The following is a 22,132-nucleotide window of genomic DNA, read 5'->3' as shown; positions in this document are numbered from 1 at the left end:
CCAATTGACCCCAACCGCATTAGTATCTGTCCTGCCTGTATTTTGAAACGAGTGTAGTGGTTTCCCAATCGGAACCGTCCACTTGTCCCTTCCCTGATCAGCTGGGCAAGTCGTAGTGGGATTTAATCCTCGTTGTAGACCCCGAACAAAATTGTTGTTTTGTATTATGTCCTCTAACAATATGGCAGATCCACGACGACAGAACAAAATATTTCGGTGAGTGTGTATAAGAAATCAAAAGAGGACAGCTAATTCGCTCTGCCTTATCGACTATCAGCTAAGCTACTCAGTGGCTAGAATGAGGCTAATGTCTGTTGAATGAAACCCCTTGCTAATGCGATTAATATGTTCTCGACAGGAAAATATAAATATGTAATGCTTTTTCCACACGAAGCTTCGTGTAATCTTTCCCTACTTCTAGGAACTGTAGCCTATAAGCGACGTTTGATTTGAAGCTTGGTCAACTTTTAATTCAAACCCTACCCCATTAAAGTGGGTTATTTATTTACTTGACACTTGGCCACTTAACTTGTTTGTTTCTTTCCATTCTGTCTTCGTCTCGGCAGCTACAAGGCCCCCAGCACAGAGAGCAACCCCACCATGGAGGACCCCACTCCTGACTACATGAACCTGTTGGGCATGATCTTCAGCATGTGTGGACTGATGCTCAAGGTGACCCTTAAAACTATTTAACACGGCAGAGGGGTATGAGTGGAGTAGAGTCCTGTTATTAATCCCGAGGGAAATGAATGTGTCTGACAGCTTGCGTAAATACACAAGTACAAATTATTAGTAGGCTATTCAAAGAAGCAGGATGTTCAGTATAACAGAGGTGGATACATGTTATGCACCTGCCCTTGACAGTTAACCTATAACCAGAGGTGTCAAAAGTAAAAGCACATCTAAATACATAGTGTAAATACAAGACTAGCACATGATTTTACACATGTGGTTTACCATTTTCTGAGGTTAATTTAGCCAGACCTATCTCTGTTAGCCATGTTCTTGGAATACCCCCAATGTGTCAATCTCGGCTTCAGAAAGCAAAATCCCTGCCATATATTCTCCCTTCAAACATAGAGAGGCGATGTCTCTGGGTGAGTAAATTATGGAAGCGAAAGCTTTGTGAAAGCCCATTGGGAAACACTACCACAATTACCTTTTCTACATTTATTAAGTTATCTCTATTATTTTATTTTATTTTCCCCACCCTGATGACTATTCCTGTGTTTATTTTTGTCTTGAAATGTCCATGTGGGCTTTTGTGTATTTGTGTATTTATGTAAGCTACTGGATACCTGAATTTCCCCCTGGGGATCAATAAAGTTACTCTACTCTACTCTACTACTAAACTCCAACTCCCATTGTCATTGTGACACAGCACTCCACAGCACGCATTATTATCTGCCAGTCTCCTTACGACTGTAGCTGATTCAGCGCTGTTTTGATTCAATTTGGGGCCAGGTTTCTTCTACTTCTCAGAAGCTGGGATTGACGTATGTGTTATCTGTCGTGACCGTTTGCCTTCTGGTGTCAATAGTTGTTGACGTGTAAAATTCACTGGCCAAAAGAAGGACTTGCATAAACAAAGTCAACATACAACTTCAGGATATGGGAGCCTGCGTAAATTCTACCAGGGAGACTCGAAGTACTCGGCTGTCAAACTCTTACTAACCAATCAGTGTCACTTTTGACAGATCATACTCGTGTCATCATTCCCCAGGATTGTCAACCAATCACAACACGAGATTGGGGATTTCCCCGTTACATCATATACATCGTTCCTTCTCAGCCAATGAATCACATTCACGTCTTTTTTAAAAAGCTGTCACTCATTCAATTCTCTGCTTTCAGTCAAGCCGAGAAGACGGGAACCTATGCCAAACAGATTTACATTGTTTTAACATGTCTAATTGTTCAATAAATGTTAATAACGTTCATTTGCCTCTCGAGTCTTCATGGTAGAAGTCATGATCATGATGTTCCGTGTGTGTGCTCATCACTGTTCAATTCGTTTTAATATTTCAATTCAATTTCAATTCAAATTGAATATTTTTCCCCCTCTTTCAGCTGAAGTGGTGTGCGTGGATCGCAGTGTACTGCTCTTTCATCAGTTTTGCCAACTCCCGTAGCTCAGAAGACACAAAACAGATGATGAGCAGTTTCATGTAAGTACCTGTACTGTACATCGCAAACTGAACTGACCACTAGGAATGTGATTGAAACAGATTTAAAGGTTCCCTGTGTAATATTTTTTGTAATTTATTTCCAGAGTATATGTTGCCGATTCACAAATGTTCCCTTTTTTACGAATACTTACACCATCAAACTTTAAGTATTCATTATGACTGGGAAAATTTCACTTTTTTTCATACATAAAAAGGTGGATCTTGTCCATGTCCGCCATTTTTGACTTTCCAGAAATACACATTTGTAGCTGCAAAACGTACTGGACATTGGTCATACTAGCAAATATTAGTTTATTTATCAATAAATATTCACGAAAAGATCAAAGTTAGCAATAGGCAGCACAGTTTCAATGAGCAGCATCTAGCCACCATCCTACACAGGGCACCTTTAAACGGATCTCTCTGAGTAAGTTGTCTAGCGTAGAGAGTAATCTATGATCCATTGAAATGATGACACCAGCTCCCCCAAAAATGTTCTCCATCAAAACAGATGGCAAAAAACAGCTTCATAACTGGATCATTTTTAAATTATAGTCATGAATCTAGCTTTTGCTTTTGCAATCAGTAGGTGATCTGCTCTCACCACTGCTCTATAAGGGCAACATGCATTAAGTATATGAGCCAAGAAATTGAGAAGGTCACACTTCCCTCTTAAAAACCTTTCTTCCTTCCCATTTCCAAGGAAATGGTTTTGTCATGTTGTGAACAATAGTGCACATTGCATATGTAGATGTCTTAATTTGCTTAACAAAATTAAATAAAAAGCCTTGTGCTAATATAGTGCTATTTTTGCAAGTTCAGTTGTTCATAGACCCGCGAAGTGGTCTATTATACCACATTATGATATTAGCATCAACACTGTAACAGATAGAGCTCAGCTCTGGCTAAATGCGTGTCCGACAGTAGGAGGCACCCAGCTGGTCTTCTGAATACTCTGGGCCAATTCATACAGCCAGAGCCATACAGAGGGGAGAGTCGGGCAATCTCCGCTGTGTGCTAAAGCCGACTTCCTCATTAGCAAAATTAGCTGTTTTAGCTTCTCAGTACTGCTCAGCGTTGCGAGTGTTAGTTCCTAGTAGTGGGCGTAGCACACAGCAAATGCAATGCGATGCAATGCAGGGAATATGACAAGACTTGCTGTTCGTAGTAATAACTTCAGATAAACATCACAGATGGTAAAACTGTTGTGATTATCACCACCGAGACAGTTGATGATTTGCATATTTGTGGTGATTACCCCGCAGTATAGTTCGTTAGTCCTTATTTTTGGCTGTTAATGTGGTGGTTCTATGTTGAGTCTATGGAAAGACAGCCGCTTTAGGAACACCCTTATCTCGCTAAAAGGCGGAGCTGCCATTTAATTCCTGGTCCTCCAATTGCGTAACTCTCCCCTCTGTATGGCTCTGCATACAGCTATTGAATCTCACCACTCCCCTCTCTCTCTCTCTCTCTCTCTCTCTCTCTCTCTCTCTCTCTCTCTCTCTCTCTCTCTCTCTCTCTCTCTCTCTCCCTCTCTCCCTCCCCACCCCCTTTTCACTCCTTAATCACTACCTCCTCCTTCCTCCACATCTCCCTCCTCCTCTCCTCCCCTCTAACTCCTCTCCTCTTCTCTTCTTCCTCCTACTCTCCTCTCCATCCTGCTTCGTCCGTCCGTCCATCCAGGTTGTCCATCTCAGCCGTGGTGATGTCCTACTTGCAGAACCCCCAGCCCATGTCTCCGCCCTGGTAGTGCCTGGAGACCCTGGGCCCCCACCCCCGATGCTGCCCCTGGCCCCTCCGCAGGTCACACAAGTACAGAAGATGCTGAGAGAGATGAGTGAGAGAGAGAGCCATAGCATTGGAAACAGAGAGGAGACAGACGGACCAGCCATCTACTAAGCTGCAAGGAAGGGGGGTTTAGAGGACAGACACAGACACAGACACAGACACAGACACAGACACACGCACACATGCACACAAACACACACACAAAGCTACCCACTGAGCTGCTGTGAAAAGAAGGGTTCAGGGTAGACACACGCGCACACACACACACACACACACACACACACACACACACACACACACACACACACACACACACACACACACACACACACACACTGATCCATGAAGTGAAGTCAGAGTCTACCGCAGAGAGCGGACTTGCTCCAGTGACTGTTGCTAGCCGACGTTGGCTACACACACACACTGAGATGGACTGCTTTGTTTCATTTTTCAAGATCTTTACCACACCATTTAAAATAAAATGCTGTTTTTAATGTCAATTGTTTTGTAAGCTTACTTTGTTTTTCATTTTCTAGACAAACTGTCGTGTCCAAGGACATTTTTTGTTATATTTTGCCATGGGTGAACATTGTGTGCATTGCACATGTAGGCCTAAAGGTCTTGATTAGCTGAAATTAAGATTTGATCTCTCAGCGACCGCCCACCCCCCTAAATCGGGTAACCCAGTGTCATGGTTAAATCAGTAGGTGATCTGCTCTCACCACCAGGGTTGCCAGATGAGGCTGATGATTTCAAAAAATGCTCAAAACCCGCCTGGAAGCACAAAATCCTGCCCAATTCTATTGATTTCCATGGCCAAAAATTGGCGTTTTTTTCTGCTAAATGCCATGTTTACCCGCGGACGGTAGCCCAATTGGGAGGGAAACCACCCAATCTGGCAACACTGCTCACCACAGCTCTATAAAGGTGACATGCATTAAATATATGAGCCAAGAAATTGAGAAGAAGGGCTTTAAAGTTGTCACACTTCTTACATAAAAACCCTTCTTCCTTCCTATTTCCATGGAAATGGTTTTGTTTGTCATGCTGTGAACAATAGCTCGCATGGCATATGTAGAGGTCTTAATTTGCTTATATATAAAAAAAACTTGATCTACACACAGGCGACTGAAAGATAAACCTTGTGCTATTACAGTGCTAGTTTTGCAAGGTCAGTTGTTCATAGACCTGCAAAGTTGCTCCTTTAATCGCTATAAACGGGTAAATGCCATACACTATAAATCACACGTTTGTTACCCATAACCTTGTGATTTGTTGCTTACACGGTCATAAAAGAGAACCCTGCAGCATGCTGCTTTTGCACACTCGGGCATTATTTGCTGAAGTGTGTGTGTGTGTGTGTGTGTGTGTGTGTGTGTGTGTGTGTGTGTGTGTGTGTGTGTGTGTGTGTGTGTGTGTGTGTGTGTGTGCGCGCGCACGCATGTGTGCATGTGTGTGTGCATACACGTGTGCCAGTTACTATGGTAACCGACCCTTGAGTCAGTGTAAAACAAAGCCGCTTCGAAGTGACTAAAGAAAAAAGAAAAAAAAGAAAGAAAAACGGTGATGAAGAAAATCTCATCAGTCTCATCGGAGGAGTTCCATAATCGAGATTGTCTGAGTAGTGTGACTAACAGAGAAGATTAGTAAGTGCTAAAAGCCCAGTAGTATTGTACCTCCTACAGTGCATATAATGAATTTGCTCAGGTTTTTTTTTTTGCTGTAGTTTCATAATAAACCAGCCTTTCAAACACGGCACTTTTTTAATCTGACATTAAAGCATAATAGTATTGCCTGCACAACATAAATAGACGATGCAAACCTCCCCTTCCATCTGGCAAAATCCTGTAATGCAAAGGACTCATATTTTTTCAGATGCAACCATCTCATTAGCCCATTGATGCTGGATGTTGCGTTGCGCAACATTGGCCCTGGCACCTGGAGCTGCATGACGCAACATTCAGGTTCATGAGATAGAAGACAATTTTATATAAAATCTTGGTATGTTAGAGTTGAATGAACACATTCTGATGTTAAATGCAACTTATGGCATGTTTTTATGTGCTGCAGAGGCTGAGACATTTCGTTTTGTATAGGCTGAGGGTACCTTTTCTTAAAAAGGGCTTAGGCATTCAGCAGCCTTTTTTTGCAAGTGCTTTAGGCATCAAGTAGAGTAGAGTAGTAGAGTAGAGTATCGTTTATTGATCCCAGGGGGAAATTAAGGTGTCAAGTAGCATACACACATACATAAATGAAGACATTGCCCACAAGACGTAACACACATATTACACATAAAATAATCATCATATATAGCTCACTGTTACATATATTTGCCAAGGCATCTCTCTCTCTCTCTCTCTCGCTCTCTCTCGCTCACACACACACACGTACGCACACATGCGCACACACACACACACACACACACACACACACACACACACACACACACACACACACACACACACACACACACACACACACACACACACACACACACCAAAGATAAAGTGTAAAGTATAAAGTGTCCACAGCGTTCACATGTGCCTTAGCTGAGTGGCACATAGAAGCCAAGACAAAGTGGCCATAAAGTGTCCAGGAGTGGCCATAGTCTCTCTGCCTAGTACAATGTCCATTGTATTCCTTGGAAAAAGAGATGAGATGGGGGGGGGGTAACAATGGGTTAAATAAGATATATTTTTAAGCAAAGAGCTACATTTCTAGTCCTATATGTTAAGGGGGGAAATACATTTTAATCTGACATTAAAGCATAATAGTATTGCCTGCACAGCATAAATGGACGATGCAAAAACCTCCCCTTCCATCTGGCAAAGTCCTTTAACGTAAAGGCTGGGCCCTCATTCTGTGCCAGTGTGTAGAGAGCCTGTCAAGTAAGCGCCAACTTTGTAGGAACTGAAATTGTGATATAAATCTCGCTCCGTTCGCACCCTCTTTCAAGAAACAAACTGACTCAGTTTATTTTTCCTGTGTGAGCTGGCCAGTCTCTGTGCGTATAGCCATCATCATCCAAATGCTGATGCCACCCACCTCGCAGGTTTTTGTTGGCCTAGTAGGGCATATTGGTTGTTTTTGCACTTCCATCTTGACTGTGCAATGGTTTCTTTTGTGGCATTAAGGCACCAAATGGCTTTTTGGTAGCGGTGTCAAAAGTAAACTTCCAACACGGGTAACTTACATGTATATGAGTAACCAGTAGACCTGTGTAACAATCAGCCAACTCTGCACTGGTTTTTAGTGTTTTTCAGTATCAACACAGTCTATTTACCTCATTAGGTACAAAGGATGAACTGGTGTAACAGCAATGTACCATCATGTGCTAGTGTTGTACTTACACCATAAATTAATTTACATTTGCTTTTGACACCTCTATTTTTCGGTGGTTTGATTTGTTTAACACTGAACAGGGTAAAGGGGGTTGGGTAGCCCAGTGTAGGCTAACTCTGTTGCTAAAATCAGTTAGGAATCATGATGACACTACTAGTGATATGGCTCCAACACTAGTAGTATGGCTCCAACTTTGTAAAATCGTACTACTAGTGTTGTGATGACATTGGTAAGAGTACTTCCACTTTACTTTAATTATTATTTTATTTTATTATTATTTTTTTTCCCATTTTATTTTGCATTTTAATTATTCTCCTATTGTTAATTCATGGAAGCTCTCTCTACTGTTATGTATTTGTTTTGATTGTAAAGTGTCCTTGGGTATCTTGAAAGGCGCTCAAAATAAAATGTAGTATTATTATTATTATTATTATTATTATTATTATTATTATTATTATTATTATTATTATTATTATTATTATTACTATTACTTTACACAACTCTGCAAGAAGAGTGTAAGATAGTATCCAGATACTTGCTGTCGTTAATTCCTCAGTATTCATAATGGCTTGGAAATGTACACTTCTCATACAACAATAGTTTTGATCCTCTCCTTGTCAAACCGCCATTCAGAGAGCTCAGTGTTCAGAGAGCACTTCATATTTACTGTATGTATTTGCTTCCTAAATATAGGCCTACCTGAACAACATGAGTTGTTTTTGAATGGGGTAGCATACATTTTGGAAATAAACCACTAAACTGACACACTGGGTCTTTAAGGTTCACGCTAGGAATGAAGTTCATAGTCAGACACAAGCCTATTAGTGAGTAAATGCCTTGAAACACCGACTGCTTAAAAAGGGAAATTGCGGTGTAGATGCATTCTTGCTTGGATGCGTTTGGATGGCTCCTGCCAAGTGACCTGAGAATACTTGTTAAAAGCCATTTGGCCTGAAATGCCAGCGATGATTAGTCTGCGAAAAAACCCAACTGTTAACATAATTTGGTTTTTAATTAACAAAAAAGCTTTGATACTGCGCCTGCAAACACAAAAATATCACATTTGCAAGCTTTCCGACAGCTATGGACTCTCTTGAACAACACCTTATACTGTAAGCCTAAGTGGATGACTGAACAGGTGCATGGTGGAGAGAGACAGATGACTGGTCATCTCTACTCTTGACCTTTACGAGTGTGGGTTTTTGAGCATTCTATAAAAAGAATGCGTTCTATAACAATGCAAGATTCTACAATTCCGTATTGTATTGAATGACGCCCAGAATTCTATAGAACTTTCACTGTCCGAACATTCCCGTCACACCGGTGTGACGGTACACTCTTAAAGGCTAATCAAGGTCCCTGTGGTCCTCCTTGGCAAGGACCAAGCCTGTCATCCTCCACTCCAGGCTACGGACCTTTGGTGACGAGAGCCTTCTGTGTTGCAGCGGCCCAGTTGCCAAAGATGCTGACGTGACCCATATCACGGTGATGTTGCCTTTACAGAAACCCCCGCCCTCTGGAACAGTTTTACCCCTCCAGATCCAACCAGCCGCGACTCTGGCTACGCTCAAAAAGCATCAAGTCACATCTCTTCCCTGAGGCCTATGGTCCTTAACCCTTCCCTCCTCCCCTTTTCCCAATTCCTTTAGCCCCATCTTCTTTTTACAAAGCGACCTTGGGTTCCATGTAAGAAGGAACTAAAGAAACTTGTAAAAAAAGTTATGATAATAATTATTATTATTCACACTGACAATGCTGGCAATGTATGAGCTATAGTTCTGAAGCACCATGTCTTTGGCTGGAAGTCAATGCAGTTCCTCCCACACTTTCCCGTAGCCAGCGTACTCCTCCAGTTTCGTGACTCGAGGCCCAACAAAATTAATGATCAAAGGTTTTATTCTTTTATTTTATCTTGCAAACAACTAAATTCAAGCGGGAAAGCCTTGCTGGTTGACAGTCGAGTAACCTGGTTGTTCCCTCCACCACGGCAGAGCAACAATACCACGACAAGAGGCTGGAGGCCACCGTATGATGAGGGAAGAACTAAGCTGACTTCCAGCCCATGTCCCATTTTTCAAAAGTATGAAATGTGTGCACAAACACACCTATGGCCGATAGATGTACTAGGTGGTGTATTTTATCTTAACATGCTGTTTTCCATATTTGTGTGCTGTGTCATCACAATTTTGCTTGTAAACAGAATGCTAAGTCACACACCGGAAGGGGCCATCCCAATTTAGACAACTTCCAGCCCATGGGCTCTTTCCAATATCTGAACTCTCGTCCTCGACGTGTGCTTGTGGCCTTGTCTTTCCGTGGAGAAAAGGCTGAAATTTCCCTGCTGTCAGACTAGCCACATCAACTTTTCATTCCCCATAAAACATCTCGATTGCAAATGAAAAAAAGATATTGAAATAAACTTCAAACCGTCAATGACGTCATCACAAGGCCACAAGCTGAAGGGAGGACAGTAGTTAGGATATTTGGAAAAAAACCCATGTCTCGTTCTTCAAAAGTATGGAATGTGTGCACAGCTGGGCTGGATTATCCCTAAGAGTAACCAGGGGCACCAACCATTTTTGACCAGTGAGGGGGCACCGCAAGACACAAACTTAACTAATCTTGTTTACAAGGGGGGCAGCGGTGAGGTATAGTGCCCACGGGCACCACATTGGTTTAGTCCGGTCCGGGTGCACAGACACAGCTACGACCAATAGATGTAGTTGTGGCATCTGACCACTAGGTGGTGTATTTTGTCTTATAACATGCTGTTTTCCACATATTTTAAAGAAGAGTGTTGTGTCATCATCATTATGCATGTAAACAGGATGCTAAGTCACACACTGGAGGGCCATCCCAATTAGGCGAGCTTGGCACTAACCCAGATAGCTCTAGAGAGGATAGACCTTATCAAAGACGCAGGAACACAACACACATCTTGGATGAGTCTGCTGCCAGAAGGTCCTTTGCCTTGCTGGCTCAGAACAGCCACACAGGACACTTAAGACTCAGCTGCTTTCTGGAGCACACGGAAGACAGAGCAACTCTACTTAACAAAACCTTTACTTGTAAATTAGCACACAATGTTGTATTGCAATACCACATTTTCTTGTCTTTTACTTTAGTACAAGGTGGCATCATCTTCCAATACAGCCATTGTACAGTAATGCTACAGGACATAAAACATTAAGTCACAGTAGCTATGCCTATTAAAACCTGGATGAAAAACCTCATCATACACATCATTAATGTCACTGTTACACTGTTAAACCTGGTACATTGTCATTTATAGACTGGCGGAATTGTATTCCTTTCTACTGTTTCTGCAGATTAAACATTGTCCTTCCAAATTCCAAGTTACTAACTACAAAAAATCAACCTCAGATGTTTTTGATGGTGCCCTTTAACATCTCAGCTTACTTCATATTTGAAGTCACCATAATGAATGAATGAATGAATGAATGAATGAATGAATGAATGAATGAATGAATGAATGACTGTTTATTATACCAGTGCTATTCAAATGGAGACCCTGGGGCCAGATGCTAGCCAGGCTGTGCCCTCCTAGTGACGCAACACTTTCAGTGTTGCAACTAGTCAGGTCAAGAGCAATGCAAGTACTTTCTGAGTTCCCGAAAATACGGGAACTCCTCCCACATTGTCAATAAGCAAACAACCATAAGCAAACCAAGGGAGGCGATCAACCATGCCGTTTGGGAAATGTTAATTGTTATGCTCTTGGTCAGACCACGTCTCGAAGAGATTTAAACGTTGATGATAATCAGGCTACCAGATGCGGCCCTTGGATGACAAGGTTCTGGCCCCTATGAGGTCAGAACAAAATAAAAACAAATATGTGTGCTATCTGTGGCCATGCATAATTTGCTTTGACTAACAATTCAGGTTGGGGATATCCCCGCTATGGATTCACATGAGCGTGAAATCTTATCTAAAACAGTGTCATAAATAGACCATCCTAAGGCTACTAAGAAATAGAGAAGTGAATCTGTTCTGTCTGGAAAGCTATACGTTTGTTTCTCACCCTAATCTCAGACACCAGGCTGCTCGCAGTTATACAGACTCTACATCGCTGGAGGGAATTTGAAAAACTGTCCCTCTGTGACTTTTAATTGAATACCTTTCTCATCTCTCATCTTGTTTTGTGATCCCTCAAAGTTATCCGTAATCTTCCCCTTGCACAATCAAGTTACAAACATAACCAATCAGCCATATGTACTATATCTTTTGATGATGCCCGTAAAAAAAAGTGCCACCCTACTTTACTGTAAATTACATTATCCTTGAAATCACCATAACCACAGCCCCAAATCCACCTTGCTTATCCTCCTCCCCCTTACCACCACCCATATGGCGTATAGCCCAGTGATCCAAAAGTGGGTCGCAGAGAGGCCTCCTTGGGTGGGTCGTGGAGGTGGTGTAAAAATAATGTATTAATTCACTCTTTTGTTGTCAGTTACAAAATTGAAACAAGACTTGGAATAAATGATTGTTTCTATGTCGACGAGAAAGTGACACATGGTTAATTCTCTTCTCCACTAGTTGACAGACATGTTGCATGGCAGCAGGTTATATTTTTGATAATTATTTTCAAATTCCTGTCCCAGCGTGATTACCATGGAACATTGTGGCCCCCAAGCCTATTCCAGTTAACAACCACTGGCGTAGCCCGTCATTTGGGCGTTGGTACTTATTTGCAAACGGAAGTCTGTGTTAAAATGAAGATGTGACAAGGATGCATCCAAGGAGGCACAATGATGGCATTGGCAGGTCTATTTATCTTCCCGTTGCTTAATACCTCACAGATGGTGTGTGTGTGTGTGTGTGTGTGTGTGTGTGTGTGTGTGTGTGTGTGTGTGTGTGTGTGTGTGTGTGTGTGTGTGTGTGTGTGTGTGTGTGTGTGTGTGTGTGTGTGTGTGTGTGTGTGTACATGTATGCATGATTGTGTGCTTGTGTGTGAGTGTGCATAATACCTTACGTTTGTGTGTACGTTTGTGAACATGTATGCATGATTGTCTGTGTAAATGTGTGTGTGTGTGTGCGTGTGTGCGTGCGTGCGTGCTGTGTGTGTGTGTGTGTGTGTGTGTGTGTGTGTGTGTGTGTGTGTGTGTGTGTGTGTGTGTGTGTGTGTGTGTGTGTGTGTGTGTGTGTGTGTGTGTGTGTGTGTGCTGATTTACAGGGGCAGATGCGAGTGTTCTGTCATTGGCAGTGACGAGCAGGACTGGTGACTGGCTGAGTCAGCGCTCTGACACACACACACACACACACACACACACACACACACACACACACACACACACACACACACACACACACACACACACACACACACACACACACACACACACACACACACACACACACACACACTCGCAAAGGGACTGTCTGACAACAATAGAAGTCTTGATAGAAACGAGTACTGCCTTAACGGGGGCAATAACCTTCACTTGTGTGATCTGGAATCGAAATCCCTTTATGTCACCAGCCACCACACTGAATGAAATTGCTTTTATGCCTCATGCGGGGCTAATGCAACGACGAGCATCCCCAGGAGAGCTGTGTAGGGGGTACTACGAGGGCTTGTCTGGCCATAGGGCATAGCGGGTATTTCCCGGTGGGCCCCGTACCCTCGCGGGCCCCAATTTTCAGAAATGTAAAAAATATATATTTATTTAACCCCTTAAGACACGGCATTATAAATTAGCTGTTACCAGGATGGCAATGACCAAGTCGTAATGCATTACTAAATGCCCCGTGCACTGTCATAGTAGTGTAGTACTATAGTAGTTAACTTTCAATGACTATTACAGCGTGCCACAGGAGGTACGGCGTGCATATAAAAAATATATATATACATATATATATATATATATATATATATATATAATATATATATATATATATATATATATATATAATATATATATATATTTTTTACATTTCTGAAAATTGGGGCCCACAAGGGTGCGGGGCCCACTGGTGATTCAGTTCTGCGCTGGTAATTATGAGGGGCCCTTTAACCCAAAAGTGCCCGGTCCCTATTTCTCCCCCTGTCCAGCTCTGGGTACTACCGTGATCAGGGTGGCTCCATCTTGAACGGGGATGAGGGAGAGCATTGACTACTGTACTCACTCCACCCCTCCCACCTGGCAGTGTCCAAACCCATGGTTCCCAAACTTTTTTCTGTTGGGTACCACCCCCGTTTTTTTTAATCTAAGAAAACTGCCTTGACCCCCTTCCCCTGTCATATCACAAATGGCAAGCATTTATGTCCATTAATATTGCTGAACTAGTTTGAAAGTCACTAACCATGCAAATCAATATCTGTGTTTGTCACGGTTTTATCGTAGACGTGTACAGTTCCCATGTGTACGGGTTGCATCCAAATGGCAGAAATGTGACATGGCACAGTATCGGGAAAATTATGTGCAAATACAATATGTTATTCTTAATTCCTTGCTCGGAATTATGATGCTGGCTAATTGTATTGCATGACACTGCTCTCTTCCTTGTGAAAACTGATGACTGAAGTATCCTGAAAAGCTGCACCTGCTGAAAAAGAAGCCTTCGAGGTGGGCAGGCTCTCGCAAAACTTTGGCAATTTTTTTTTCAAAATTTGCCTTCTGTTGGGGGCTCCAGCAACCTAGCCTAGGGCATGGGCCTACTTGGCATAAACATTGCAAAGCAGGCAATAATTTAACCTAAGTGTCATATTAAAAGCATGTCAAAATTACATTATTTTTCATTATTACATTACGTTATTTTGGACATTGGCTACGCGGCCAACCCGGGTTCGACTCCCGGCCTGGGTCCTTTGCCAACCCTTCCCCATCTCTCTCACCCAACTCACTTCCTGTCACCTTCACTATCCTGTCAAATAAAGGCAATAAATAGCCCAAAAAATATACATATATACATTATTTTGAGCATAGTGCATAGCCCTCAGTAGGCAAATTCTTCTACCTTTGAGGGTCAGAAGTAGGAAGGTTGGAGACCCCTGGTATAGCTCGCGCCTCATCTGCCATGCTCTTAGAGGAAGCCTTTGAGTGCTCGAGAAGGGAAGTATCTCTCTCAGGGTCCACAGGGGGAAGGCCTCAAAGGTCGCTGAGCCAGGCAGAGAGATTAAACTGACCGAGGCATCAGGTACTGTATACAGGCAGGGGGGGCAAAGGGGTATGTTGTCCCGGGCCTAGGGAGATAGGGGCCCCAGAATTGGATCCTCATTACATTGGGTTTGGGGCCCTTTCATATGTCTTTGTCCCGGGCCCAGCCAAAGCTGTCAGCGGCCCTGACTGTATATACAGTACACGAGATTGAAGAGCTGTGCATTCACTTGCTGTTTAAAGCTGCCAATAAAGCTGCTTTAAAGCGGCTTTTCTTGTGTTCTTGGGTGTAAGGCCATTCCATCTCTTTGAGCTCTACGACAAGGATGAACCCTTTACTCTTTTGTGTGCCAGTGGCACCTATACAATTACTACACCTACACACAACGCTTTTAAAGCTGTCAATAGATTCGGCCTTTCTTGTGTCTTGGGGTATAGGGGCATTCCATCTCTTTGAGCAGTATGACAACAAAGATTTGTCTTTTGTGTTAATTCAGCAATTGAATGGGAGTTGAACCAACCAGGTGAGTGTTAAATTCAACTCTGTGAGTGTTTCATTAACACTGTAAAATGTTACTGTGCAGACAAGGGGTTCCCAAACTTTGCCACGACAAGGCCCCCCATACACCGGTAGATTCCAGCCAAGGCCCCCTTGACATGGGTCGTGCCATGCTCTTTTTTTCTGTGCACCCAGAAGTTTGTACATTCCTAACCTCATTTAAGTATTACAGAAAGCATATTACATACAGTAAACATTGTAAAGACAAAAATGATTCCACTGGGATTATTATCTTATTTTGGGTTTTTGTTGTTATTCAAGTTATTTAATTGATCAAATATTCTTTTTATTTTACTATATTTTTATATTTTATATTTTACATTTTATTTTCACGACCCCCCCCCCCCCCCTGCCATCCACTCACAGCCCTCCAGGGGTCCCCAGCCCCTACTTTGAAAACCACTGAGGTAGACTATGGACTCCAACAACTCCGTCTCACTGCCTATTCATTAGGCCTACATGCCACTATCTAGTTATTCCCTTGTGACGAGTCAACCAACCATCAACCAATCAGGGCCACTTCTAGTCAGTTTGGTGCCCTAGATGAGCCCCCCCCCCCGGCCTTTTTTTCCCATTTTTTCCTTTTTTCGAAATAAATCGGCATCTGTAAACTATTCTGTTCGAGAACAGCTGATCTAGTACCTATGTATGTATACTGAGTGCCCATGAATAATCATTTGTAAACAACATAAAGTTGAACGCTTTATTTTGCTTTATTTTCTATTTTAACTTTATTCAACCAGGCAAGCAAATCACGTTGAGATAAATATCTCTTTTTCAAGTCAGCCCTGGCCAAGGTAGCAGCACACATCACATTACAAAAGACAGGACGCAGAAAAAATAGAAAACATTCAAATGAATTTAAAATATGAAAGTAAATACATAAAACAACATTGGAAGTTAAAAACAAGAGCAAACACATATGAATGTTTGTCAATACACAAAGTAAGCACTAAATCCCGGTTAGAAATTTAAACGTTGAAATGAACATAGAATGTAGTTTGCTTGACATTCTAATTTTGTGGGATGTGGACCCCCCAAGACATTTGGTGCCCTAGGAGACCGCCTTGTCTGCCTACGCCTGGTGCTGCCCCTGCAACCCCATGCTTAGCAGGCCAGCCTCAGAGGACGTTGGCTCTTGGGCATGAATGTAAAAGGACAGTGTGTCAGTAGTAATGATGCGGCACTGAGGCCACATCCTCAATGACTTTGCACACGAGTAAGAGAACTTTGAAATGAATTCTGCAGGACATGGGAAGCCACTGTAGTTTGGCTGATTGAGTATTGGAATAATGTGCTCTCTCTCTCTCTCTCTCTCTCTCTCTCTCTCTCTCTCTCTCTCTCTCTCTCTCTCTCTCTCTCTCTCTCTCTCTCTCTCTCTCTTTCTTTTTTAAAGTTTAGCTTTATTTCAGCGTTTTCTGTTGGACTTGAAAAGCTGAGCGTATGCAATGAATGTACCTTTTCTTGGACGGGTTGGCTAAGGTTTTTCATGTTGGCAGAACCTTTCATTTAGTTGCCATTTATCTTTGGGGCCAGTAAGTAGGCCTACGGTATAGGCCTAATGGCTACTTTGTCTTCATTTACTTTTGGAGAGTTATTGCACCCTCATCTTGTTACAGGGTGACAAGCAAGAGGTGTGGGGCAGGGCCAGGAGTGTTGCTTAAGCATAGTAAATTCTGCAGTGCTCATTTAACACTTAGAGAGTTCATTTGAGTCCATTTGGACTTAAATGAACTCTGTAAGTGTTGAATTAACACCACAACATTTACTGTGAGCTTTCACTAAAACATCGGGTTGTGTACCACAGTCACGGTATCCTGTACTTGATGCCTATTGTCGCTGGGAGGCTTATGACGGAGACAAGGAGGCATTTGTTCAAAAAAAAGGTTGAGGACTGACAGTGATGGGCAACTTGGATTGAGTTTACAATCCAGTGCCACATATTACGAAAGACCCGGTTTCACCTGTTTAATAAGGGAACTCACCTGGTTGTATTGGACAGGTAAATAAACCAGTTCATTTGGAATATGTGACAATGGCTTGTATAGCTCCTGAATACAGGTTACCAATCACTGTCTACCACAGTGATGATGAACGGTGATTCAATGAAAAGGAACCAGAAAAGGTCAAGTCAAACAATGACTGCTACCTTGGATGACCCCAGAGGACCTGCTCTGTTCTTTGGATACATGATCCCACGGCACACACTGACATGAAATTGCCTTCATGCAGCCCAATATCCCGTAATTACTCAAGTAAAGCCCAAACAAGGCTTGGGCTATTTCAAAGCCATAATCTGTCCATTGAATTTAAGATGATATAGGCCCTATGTGTGAATTGGTTGTGAACATAGAGAGAGAGAGAGAGAGAGAGAGAGAGAGAGAGAGAGAGAGAGAGAGAGAGAGAGAGAGAGAGAGAGAGAGAGAGAAGGAGGTAGAGAGAGAGAAGGAGGTAGAGAGAAAGACAGTGAGTGTGTGTGTGACTAACCGACCTCCTATGAGATCATGCTGGCTGGCTGCGTGCGCAGTGGCAAGAGCCGCGTGCACTTGACAAAAACTGAGCATTTCCCCGTATCTCCACTACTCAATGTGTCACGGCGTCAGTGAGAGCATACCGACTACGCAGAGAGAGTACCACGATATCACTGGAAATTCCAGGTCGACGGCAAAAGGAAAGGGGGAAAAAAGCAAAACAGCCCGTGGAGACTGGAGACGTGCGCACGAGACCTGCCTGTCAATGCTTTTTCTAACCGTGCGTTGAATCAGAACAGTTCCTCAGTCAACATTTTCAACTGTCAGATTTTTTTGTAGATATTCTTCGATACAGCTCACTCATGTGTTAGATTACGACATGCTACGGACATGAAGATGGCTTGTACCTCCTTGTGTGTGGAGAGGGATCTTATCACAATCCGCGAGACGACTTTGGCCGCCAGTCAACGCTCCTCGTTTAAACTACAAGCGCGCGCCACACGGTCCGTCTGGTCTGGGTCGGGTCGATACCCCGGGGAGGCTTGCAGTAGTTTGACAGACCGTACTCGTCAGGTAAGGCAGATACATACACGGAACGACATCGATCGATGCCTTTCTCCACACATTCTCCCCAACAAAGGTCTTTTATTCGATTTGATACGTTTACGTGGACAAACACCACTAAATGACATGGTGATGATACACAGTTATAGTTGTTTATTGGCTACCACACGGAGCTCATAGATTGTTTTGTATACTATTGAGTACTGACTGCTACAAGGTTTGGAGATGACAGACACATTCTTCTTACATGATGTCGAGTCGGTAGAAGGATATATTTTGACCTCGAGAACTCGCTTTTTCTTGATCACAGTGCGCACGTGCGCAAACTAGAATTCAGCGTGCCTGCATGAATGAGAGAGAGAGAGAGAGAGAGAGAGAGAGAGAGAGAGAGAGAGAGAGAGAGAGAGAGAGAGAGAGAGAGAGAGAGAGAGAGAGAGAGAGCAGTACTCATGAGAGAGGCTCAAAGACTACTCGTATGTAGCCTGTAAGCATACTGAAAAAGAAGAATAGCTTCTGCGTACTTGGCGTCAAACAAAACAAAACAGCCATTTGTCATAATTAACACATCTATCGATTTACCTCATATTTAGGTAACCTCTTGGAAAAAAACACAAGACTGTACTGGTGCAATTACGTGATTGTGTGCCCACCTTTCTAAATTGCCATTCTTCTTTCCCCTGCAACCAGTTATTGAGAATAATCACCGGGCTTTCAGGGCACATTGTCCTCAACATAATTGCAGGACAAACGAGAGAGACCCTTACCAGTCTTCGGGCGCATACGGTCGAGTTTCTTCAATTGGAAATGAAAGATGCTGCCGTTTTTAACACTTTCATCAGATAATGAAAATGTGCTCTTCTCCACTGAAGCATAGAACTAGGCCTACCGTGGAGTTGGTTAACGTTGGACACACACACACACACACACACACACACACACACACACACACACACACACACACACACACACACACACACACACACACACACACACACACACACACACACACACACACACACACGACAAGTAGGCCTATATGTCGCTCACCTTTTTGTGGGCGTCATGGGAAACATAATTGCTGATGCGTGGATGAAGTTTTTTCATCTCTAAGCAGCTACTTTGTGACAAGATTATGTAAACGCGCGTGCGTCAGTCCCTCCCATCCATCTATGATGAACAGAGTGTGTGTGTTTTTTTTCCTTTCCTTCCTTTCCCTCCTGTGGGCTCTCATTTCCCTAAAACACGACAGTAAATCACAAGCAGTTTATGCACCGTGCTGGCTGGAGCTGGCTGGCTGGCTGGCTGGCACTGGGTACAGTGTGTGTGTGTGTGTGTGTGTGTGTGTGTGTGTGGAGGGGGGGGGGAACTTTGTGTGTGTGTGTGTGTGTGTGTGTGTGTGTGTGTGTGTGTGTGTGTGCGTGTGTGCGTGCGTGTGTGTGTGTATGTGTGTGTGTGTGTGTGTGTGTGTGTGTGTGTGCGTGTTGGGTACAGTGTGTGCGTGTGTGTGTGTGTGGTTTTGTGTGAGCCAGGAGGGGAGAACAAGTGTGTGTGTGTGTGTGTGTGTGTGTGTGTGTGTGTGTGTGTGTGTGTGTGTGTGTGTGTGTGTGTGTGTGTGTGTGTGTGTGTGTGTAAGACTGCGATAGTGTGTGTGAGAGTGACTGTGACGGTGTGTGTGTGTGTGTGCGTGTGCAAAAGAGTGACTGCGACGGTGTGTGTGCGTGTGCAAAAGAGTGACTGTGAATGTGTGTGAGTGTCAGCGAGTGCAAGTGAGTCTGCATGATTGCCTGCTTGGGTCTATATCCCTTCCTCTTGTCTCCTCACTTTTTGTTAAGCATCGTTACCTGTGTGTGAGTCATTTGTGGAAAGGTAACTTAAGACGCAACGGCGTAGATCAATCTGTCTCAGTCACCACTCCTCTCCACCCCCCCATCCCCTGCCTTCCTCCTCCACCCTCTGCCTCCACCTCCCATTCCAATGTCTTCCAGAACCATGGACTGTGTGTGTGTGTGTGTGTGTGTGTGTGTGTGTGTGTGTGTGTGTGTGTGTGTGTGTGTGTGTGTGTGTGTGTGTGTGTGTGTGTGCGTGTATGCGTGCTTACATGTGTGTCGAAAAACTCACTGTCACCCACCACCACTCCACGCACACACACACACACACACACACACACATATACACGCACACACACACACACACACACACACACACACACACACACACACACACACACACACACACACACACACACACACACACACACACACACACACACACACACACAGCTGTCACAGGGTTCACTCTCCACCCCTCCAATCTGCCCTGTCACAAGACTAACAATTTCATCCCCCACCTCCACCCCACCCTGACTACCTACTGTACAGTACGTCTGTAAGAAGGCACGCAGTGTTACACCCACCCACCATGCAGTCATGGGTAAGCATTTCTAGGGCGTCAGACTTGTAGCACAAAGGTTGCCGGTTCGACTCCCGACCTGCCAGGTTGGTGGGGGGAGTAATTAGCCAGTGCTCCTCTGCCCCATCCTCCTCCTCCATGACTGAGGCACCCTGAGGGCTGAGCATGGTAGCCTACCGCTGTACTGCTACCTGAGGCATACATGCAATTTCGTTGTGTGCTGTGGAGTGCTGTGTCACAGTGACAACGGGAGTTGGAGTTTTCACTTCTTCACTTCACTGTTCATCCTCCCCTGTCACAACAAGGCTCAACATTTCAACTCGCATCAGAACCCCCCCCCCCCCCCCCACCCCACCATAAGCCCCATTCCTAGGACTCTCAATTAGGGCTCCCTCCTATTGCATGGCTCAAAATTTCGACTTCACAGGGGGGCACTGCGGCGCAGCGCGCTAAGCCCCCCACATTTGGGCTTGCATGCCCACGGGGACACTGGTTCGAGTCCGGCCGGGGTCATTTCCCGATCCCACCCCGTCTCTCTGTCCCACTCACTTCCTGTCACCATCTCAGACTGTCCTATCAAATAAAGGCATATATACATAAAAAAAATTCGACTTCACCACACCCAGGCTCCGTCCTCGCTGTGACGCAACACCTTCGGCTCTGCTACACTTGCTCAGGAAAAGAGCTCGTTCAGGTACATTCTGAGTTCCCTCTGGCAAGGGGACAGGAGAACTCCACCCACGTTGTCGGGAACCAATCAACTTTGAGCATCTCCAACGGTCCTGGGTAGAGGCGTGTTCAAGGCAGTGACGTGGTTTAAGCAGAGACGTTCTATTGGGACTAAGGAAATGTTTGGTTTATGCTTTGGCTCAGCCTTTTCTGCCCTCGACCAGTGAGCAAACCAAGGGAGGTGGGTCAACCATGCCGTTTGAGAATGTTAGTTGTTATGCTCTTGGTCAGACCAGGTCTCGAAGAAATGTGAAAGTCATGATAATCAGGCTAACCCCAACCCTCCCCAAGCCCCATTCCTAAGGGGTCTTACACACCAGGGCGGTAAAGCGTCGCAGAACGGCCGCGTTTTTTACCGGCGTCGGTGAAAATACATTGAAACATATCTGTCCTTACACACCAACCGGCGGTAGTCGAGCGTCAGCGGCGCGGGAGCCAGCTCCGTGCCGCGCTGAATTTGGAAAATAGAACTCGAGCATGTTTTTCACGCCGGCGACCGGCGGTGTCTCATTCAAATGAATGGCAAAGTAGCATGCTAGCTTTGGCTGTAGGGAGGGTTTTGAATAGGACCTGCCGCGCACGCCGACACTGTCAGTGTGAAAGGCAGAGAAAAACACGCCGGCCAAAACTAAGCAGAAAGACCGCGTTCGTCCCGGGACCGTTCCGTTCCGCCTTGGTATGTTTTGGCCCTAAGACTCCCAATATCGGCTGCCTCACCAGCTGCCCTCCTATTGCGTGCGGGATCAAAGACGTCTTTGTCATTCAGTTTTACGGACACCTTCCGCCGACTGTAACTGCAAAAAAAAAAGATTTTTAAATAGTTTCAAGTGAATGGATGACAGCCGAGGCTTTCATGAATTCCCTGTAACAATAAAGAAATAAAAAGAGTCATGTTTTTTACAGTTACAGTCAGCAGAAGGCATCCGTTACACCGAATGACAATGCCATTTTGCACGTCTTTGACCCATGGCTCAAAATTTT

The 22,132-nt window shown here is 44.0% G+C and overlaps 1 protein-coding gene across 1 annotated transcript; it reads left to right on the top strand.

Moving 5' to 3' along the window:
* Positions 1-57: 57 nt before the first annotated feature.
* wdr83os (WD repeat domain 83 opposite strand) lies at positions 58-4,456 on the top strand. The gene is made up of 4 exons (XM_063206301.1): positions 58-216; positions 567-672; positions 2,071-2,168; positions 3,852-4,456. Exons 1-4 carry the CDS (start codon positions 167-169, stop codon positions 3,916-3,918), a joined length of 321 nt encoding a protein of 106 aa, XP_063062371.1. The 5' UTR covers positions 58-166; the 3' UTR covers positions 3,919-4,456.
* The last annotated feature ends 17,676 nt before the right edge of the window (positions 4,457-22,132 follow it).

The sequence above is a fragment of the Engraulis encrasicolus genome, chromosome 1 (genome assembly GCF_034702125.1).
Source record: "Engraulis encrasicolus isolate BLACKSEA-1 chromosome 1, IST_EnEncr_1.0, whole genome shotgun sequence".
NCBI lineage: Eukaryota > Metazoa > Chordata > Actinopteri > Clupeiformes > Engraulidae > Engraulis > Engraulis encrasicolus.
This window is presented reverse-complemented; position numbering and strand designations above follow the sequence as displayed.